Source organism: Helicoverpa zea, chromosome 20 (assembly GCF_022581195.2).
Source record: "Helicoverpa zea isolate HzStark_Cry1AcR chromosome 20, ilHelZeax1.1, whole genome shotgun sequence".
Lineage (NCBI taxonomy): Eukaryota > Metazoa > Arthropoda > Insecta > Lepidoptera > Noctuidae > Helicoverpa > Helicoverpa zea.
In genome coordinates, this window is record NC_061471.1 from 11495692 (window position 1) to 11503262 (window position 7571).

The 7571-nt window shown below is 45.7% G+C and overlaps 1 protein-coding gene across 1 annotated transcript; it reads left to right on the top strand.

Annotated features, from left to right (window-relative positions):
• Window positions 1–5444: 5444 nt before the first annotated feature.
• On the top strand, window positions 5445–7027 carry LOC124640416. The gene has a single exon (XM_047178185.1). It carries the CDS (start codon window positions 5587–5589, stop codon window positions 6205–6207), a length of 621 nt encoding a protein of 206 aa, XP_047034141.1. The 5' UTR covers window positions 5445–5586; the 3' UTR covers window positions 6208–7027.
• The last annotated feature ends 544 nt before the right edge of the window (window positions 7028–7571 follow it).

Sequence of the window (7571 nt, forward strand, 5' to 3'; positions counted from 1 at the left end):
GCCTGGCAACCGATTCAGGACGCCCGCTGGTACTTGTACTAATGTAGTTGAAGTAAGTTGTGATGTCTGTACACAATACTCGATACATATGTAGGTAGGTACATATTTATATCGGTCAGCGCACTATACACTCAATTGTTTCGGAACGCTCCGCGACTATTGAAACTTTACATTTGCATATTCATTAGACAACATTTGGTTTATAATAATGCTTCACCTTGTTGTGCTCGATCTTAATAAAACTCAAACGATTTCAGTTTAACTCATAGTTATGAGGCTCCAAGCTTCAATGGACTTTGCCAGGTAAGCAGGAAGTCTTTCTTAACTGCACAATTCATAAAAAAATTGTGAAAAGAAACCATTTCTTATTCTTATCACGTATATAAAATGCGAACGTAGGTACCTAGGTATACTTATTCAGTTTTACTTTTATTTAAGAACCTAAGTAAACCATTATAGGTCGTGACATGAGAAATAACGGAACAACAGAGCTGAAGCAATGTCTATTGTAAGACCACAAAGGGGTTACCTACTTAGTGCAGTGTCGTAAACAACAGTACTCGTGTCACCCCTCCCCTCCCCAGGCCCCGCGATACTCCCTGCGGCCCAGTCCTGCGTGAGGCAGTTTCGCCATCTTCGAAAAATAAATAAAAATAAATGTGAGCGGAAATGAAAAGGGTCAATCTGATGTGAGGAGCCCGAGGGACCCCCGCCGGGCCCCGGGGCTGCTGTGGCTCAGCGGAACTAAGTGTACCGCGTTCGTTCGTACCCACAGCCACTTGAGAGTTGCTGCAATGAATGCGGTTGAACGATTGCCTTTATATAAAAACCTTAACTAAACGTTATGCGTGAGAACGTTTCTTCATATCGAACATTAATAAAATAAAAAATTGTTCCGGTATCATGCGAACATTGTTAAACGGAATTTCATGGTTTGAGAATTAGAGATTTGTAGGAAACGTGCGGCTGTCGAGCGACACTCCGGCGATGTTCAAGAGTTGTTGTTCGAGTTAACTCATTCAAATACAAACTCAAAATATTTATTTGCTTGCTAAGACACAGGTGCTTTAATTAACAATCAGTTCAGCGGTCTTTTTCAGGCGTTGCAAATGGCTTATAATATGCTCTCATTGAAATTGTAAACATTACTGAAACTCAATAGTTGCTGAAGTTTCAATTCTTATAAATGAATGCGTAGTAAATCTGACGCATATCTTCTCTAGGTAGAAACTGCTATGCTGAAATGATGTGATAAATATTGGAATCAGGAAAATCCAATAATAAATCAGACCGGATGCGGGCAAATCGCTCCAGCAAACATTGCAATGCTCATGAGCATTCACAATGAAGGCATTAGAAGACGCACACTAGATAGGTGCATCTTTACAATATCTCGGATAGAATTGTTTCGCAGCAGCGCGCACCGCCTGCGCCTTCGATGCCGGGATGCACACCATTGTCGCAGCGCAGCGTCATGAGTCGCGGTCTGCGTGCGGCGCCGCACCGCGTTGCGAAACGTGCCGCGTTGTCGCACCGCTGCCAAGGACGACACGTCCACCCAAGCCGGCGTCGATTTCTATTGAATTGCCAATATTTATAGGTCTTACAAAAAATATTTGGTATTTTTAATGTAACATGAGTAGAATGGGGCACGGTTTTTTGGACCAACATGCACTGCAATTTACCATTTCTAATATAAAAAGGTAGGTACCTGAAATTCACATGCTTTCGTTTAAACCTTTGTATATCTTGTAACAAAAAGCGTGGCTCAGTAAGATAAGCGGAGTAGATTTATCTTCAAGTCTCGAATGATGGCGCTATTGTGACGATTCCGAGACCTTTGTTAGTTTTTCTAATGTTCAATAGAAACTTCCCCGCTGGGTTTTATTATCCGGTAGGATCGGTACATTTAACTCAATGGTAAATTGCTTGTTGCCGATTATTCGCAACAAAAAACTTCACTCATTATTCATGTACGAGTGTGACAGGATCTTACTGAATGTAGGCTAGGCTTCTCTTTGTTTCGGAACATGCAATAAACGAATAGGTATGCTTTGGTTGTTTAGCTTTTGGATAGAACGTGGCGTAATTTTTAATAACACGCTGTCTGTTAAATCTATTTAAATGTCCCGGTCAATCAAACGGCCCTCTGAACAAACTTTAAATAAGAAATTAAATTCGAAAGAAAGAAATTAAAACGTTTTACTAGGCACGATACTCTATAAATTAGCAAAGTATTCTTGGTTGTACACTGGCTTCTTATAATTTCATAGTCATGAATAATACTCTATCGTAGATCGACAACGAGTCGTATGTATGCACATTGCACAGGTACTTCCTTATGGTATAAATTCCCATGAGCCCTGTGTACAGTCACGCCCAGCAGAAGTCACCCTCCGGCGACGTGCGGCGTGCGGCGCCGCGCCGCGCTGCGACACGCATTTTTCATTGTTTATGTCGCCTTGCCTATATTATCTCCATAACTGAACAAATACGTGCAATCAAAACATGTTTGAGCGCCTTGTGCGTGTGGGGCTCGGTGTCTGGTTTCGTGGGATCGGATGCGGCCCGCAGCGGCGCCGGCTGCAGCAGGACGCCCACCACTCACTCTATCCTAAATATTCACTTGCTGTTTATTTATTATTTTCAGCGTACAATCAAACATAAAAATATCTAACTGAATAGTTTCAATGAAAACTTATTCACTTTGATTGCACCACATGAGTTAATTACTAATGAGATGCGCACATTTTGTGAAAATTATTCTCCCGAGATGTGGGGGAAGCCGTGGAGAACAGCTGGTCTATATTAATATAATAAAAAAGAATGTTTTGTTTGCTTGTACCCTAAAGGCTCCGAAACTATTGAACTAGTTTGAAAAATTCTTTCACTGATGAAAAGCTACACTCTTCCCAAGTAACATAGGCTCATCTGCCCGTGTATTTTTTTCAGTTTTACAATTACAACCAATGATCTTAAGGTAACCAGTTCCTATAGATGATTTTCGGCGGTCAAATTCGTTTTTTCAAGGCTAAAGTGACAGCAAAACTAATAGAAAAATTGAATTTGACCGTTACTTTTACTTTAGACATTACTTTGACTTTTACTTTGGCTTTAACTTTTGATGAAGAAACTGGCTGTTAGTGATTATACCGAAGTAACTATTAAGGTAATCTGTAATTATATATAAAAACGTGTGGTTTAATGAGTAGCAGCTTCCATCATAGTGTGAATGCAGCTAGGTTGCAGCCCTCAGCTGCACAAAGGCAATGGCGTCGCGCTTACAACACTTGCGGTTAGCGGCCATACTGCGCGTCCGTACCCGGGCACTAGACCACACAGAGTGCTCGCGCTGAGACCACGGACCGCGTTGCACCAGCCCGCTATATTTTACAATACCACGTAAAATGTTTGCGCTAATGACTCAGGTACGCTTGTGCCTAAAACTGTCAGAAGTGTAACCTGATCGTCGATGTGTTTGTGTTCGGTCGCGACGTTAGCCGACGATGCCCGGCGTGGGTGGCAACACGCGTCTACTGCTTTGCCTATATACCCCTAATGTTTATTTCGTGACGTCACTCTACAGCGGCGACGCATGCAGAGACAGCTCATGCCTTCAGCTAACCCCAGCCATTCTATACCACTGTTACACGGACCTCATCACAAAACATATAAGTACACAGTAATATTCTGCACCCCTACCATGATACAGAACGTCTGAAATAATATTTTCATCCCACCATCTCGGAAAGAGTAGTTTTACCCTTTGATATCTGAGCGCAAAAGTCGTTTTTATCCTCTAGAGCGGCAAAGTGATTTGAATTTAGAACATCGTGTACAATACTCCATTTGTGACAATCTTGATAAGACTTTTCAAACAAATACATATTAAACAAATAAAATACTGCTTAAAATAATTATTAAATTAATTAAGTAATTTTTATTATTGTTTTTACATAGATTTCTAACCTCATTTCATTTTTAAACCGAGTTTTTAAATAAATGAACTTTAATAGGTACTTCTTTTTAATTTGATACTCGTATGTGCGCGCCATTTTGTTTTTTTGCATTTAGTAATTTCCTCGATGAGGTGGGATGAAAAGTTACGTGTTGCACTCGAGTGCAATTAGATTCCCTCGCTATCGCTCAGGATTCTAATTATTGAAACACGAGCGTAGCGAGCCTTTTTTGGGAAACATATTTTTTAATTATCAAGATTTTTAATGGTCAGGGAAGTCTTAGCAATAGGATCATGTTTTACGCTTTCGGGTACGGAATCGTATCGCTAATATCGCTATATAGTAGAGTCGTATGATTGATTAGCATATTTTTTGAGTAATACTACCAGTACCAACATAGGTATAATATGTATTTAGTAAGAAATAAGACATTCCACATAAGTACAGTCGTAAGCAAGTGTAAGCGATTCTTTGTCGGGCAATGTTCGGGCAGTAGAGCTACCTGCTATCAGTCGCAGGAAGTGAGCGTTTGGCAGCGCTACTTATCTACATCAATCACAGGATAGCACAGAGCACTGGGAAACCTTTGAAACCGTTTCCTCGTGGCTATCTATTATCGCACTTTCCTAAGATAAGCTACAGCGGCAGCGCCGGATGTCTTGTGTCTGACACGCAAATAGCATATTTAGAAAAAAGCGAACAGTCTCCAGATTTGTTATACATACCTTATATGTATGTACTGTATGTCGCCCGTATGTACATGAGTATAACATAACGAATACATATTGTACCTTACCTACCTATCCTGTGTATCTTACCTATCCTTACACTTGTAACCTACTTAATCAACACAAACATTTTACATTTATGTAGTTTTGGTCTGAATACATTAGTCTTAATACATTAATTCAACGGAAAATAAAGATTAATGTGTGGTGTTTGAAATCTGAAGTAGGTACCTGTAATGTGTCTTTTTAATGGTATACTTCTAGCCTTTTCAAAGAAAAGAGGTATTACAACAGCAAAAGGCAATGTTATTGTAATGTCATAATGTGGTCTAACATCAGTGGAAGGCGGACAGCGGCGCGGCGGCGGCACGACTGAGCCCGCTCTTGTTTAATATTTTGAACTTCTTTGTAGTCAGCTGTTTAGCAATCATATCCCCTCCGCAGTCATCCCCTAGGCCCCGCGCCCCCGCTGCTAGTAAGCCGTGCGTAGTGCATCTCTGCGCAACGCTCGCATCGCTAGTTACGAGCCATCGCCATTTTTATCGATCTGTCGATGAAATTTCGTGGCCGTCGGCGGGTCGCCGCCACACGTCCCGCACCGAGCTTCACCCCCCGGTCGTCCGCCGACGTAGCTAACTCGCGGCCGCCGCTCAGCGCCCGAGTCGGCGAGCGTCCCGAGGCCGCGGGGGGCAGGTCGGGATGAACGGCTCCCCGGCGACGCGGGGGGCGCGCGGCTGGCGGGGAGAGCAGAGCGCACCGCGCAGGCGCGCGGGGCCGGGGCGCCAGTCTCGCGGCCGCCGCCAACCTGCGCGCACGTGTGCGCGCTGTGCTCGGCCTCAACAATCAGCTGATCGGCGCGCGCCCCGCGGCGCACATGCCGTGAGGCCGCGTCCGCCGTCATGACGGGCTACGCCCGCGGCGAGGCCGACTTCGCCGCCGCCGACCGCTTCCGACGGGACGCGCGGCCCGCCTCGCTGGCCCCCAAGGACTACTCGGTGCCTTTACACGTAGACTGCAGTATCGAATACGAGCTTCCCGACTGTGCCAAGCCGCCGCAGGGCGTCAAGATCGAGCCTCTGCTCATGATCCACCCTTCGCATTTCCGGAGGCTCGAAAGCCTGCGGCGTGTGCCGTTCGTGAACAACCTGCCGCGAGGAGATGCGGCCGCCGCCGCAGCAGTGACGCCGGGCAGCCGCGCGCGCGCTCCCCGGCAGGCGCGGCGCTGCTGCCGCGCGGCCCCCGCGCCGCCCGCGCCGCAGCCGCAGCCCGTGCCGGCCGCGGCGGCGCGCGCGCGGGCGCCGGCCGAGGAGCCGACGCACCCGCTGGCGTGCTACCGCTTCGAGTCGTACGCGGCGGACGGCGCGGCCGGCAAGCTGGCGGCGCGCGCTCGCCTCAAGCCGCACCCGTACCTGCCGCCGGAGGCGCTGGACTGTGATATAGCGCGCGCGCTGCCGCCGGCCGCCGCGCACTACGACCGCTTCGACAAGCGCGCCTTGCAGCAGCTGCCGATCTACATGTAGCTGAGCGGCGCCGGAGCGGGCCCCGGTCTCTGTGATGTTTCGTTGTAATTAGTTAGAGTGATAAGTGTCGGCGAGCGTGCCGGCGCGGTCCCGGGCCGCGACCGGCACGCTCGTGCGCGTCTGTGTCCGGGCGGCGCGCGCCCTCGCGTCGTCTCGTGCGCGAACGAACCTAATACCAAATAGTACCTATGTACGTTGATATTGTTTAAACGTTGATTTATGTGTTGTTGTACCGGACGATTATGATGTGTTGTTTCGCCGAGGACCTGAACGTTCCGTGTTATCGTTTCGCTCGAGGCCCGGTCGCGCGGCCGGCCGCCTCGCCGGGGTCGGCCGCTCGCCGGCGCGTCGGTGCTAGTGCATACCCACCAACGAAAATATTTATTCGCAAACGCAGTAACCGACGCTTCAAGATTAAGTTATTGTACCGTCGCCGATTCGTTGCGTTTTCTGTATAAGATATCATATCGATAATATTATATGTTCAAAATTTGTATTATAATAAATATGTACCTATAGAGTAAAAAAATGAAAGTGAGAAAAATATTAAGAATAAAACTAGACATAGTTATGTTTTCGAATAGGTGATGAGTTCTAGAGCAGTCCCGAACGGTAAATTAGAATCGTATCTCTACTCTCATTTTGTAAGCGGTTATGTTTGTTAAAATTATATATAAAGAGTCCTCTGATGAATAGTCTGATTAACGAATATTCGGCATGTAAAAGTCTTTATAAAACGCTTACTTAGCATATCATAGTATTATATTGTGTCATAGTCCAATGCCAAAAATATAACTATCTTTTTACAAAAATCCCTAAAGCATCGTTTTATTTACCTCCATGCGGTGTGTGCGTGTTCGGTGTAGTAGTGTGCGTGTGTGCAGTCGTGAAGTGCTCTCGGATGGCCGGACCGCAGCGGCGCAAGTAAGTACGCTCACCTCTCTCCACACTCCTCACTGCCTGTCTCAATCACATTCTTTTAAGTGTTCTCTCACCTATTGTAAACATATCGCTATAATTCATATTCGAGATCATTATGTTCAATTCAAATAATGAATGACTCACTCACTCGTCTTATGGCTCAACGACTTGCTTAGGCGGAATGTACACATAACAGTAGAAGCAACATAAATCCTCACAACTGAACTTATCCTCATAAAGCTATAAGCTCAACTAGCAACTGAACATGTCCGCTGTTGGCTCAGTCACCGTCGCTCGCCCTGATTGTTGACATATACCTTTATGTATTTATTACAATCAGGTATGTTTGAAGTTCTCATAAAAGTATTGGCTGTGTAATTTATAGCTTAAAACTTTACATATAAGTCGTTTACGTCGCACACAGGAGCAGTTATATTCAGCTG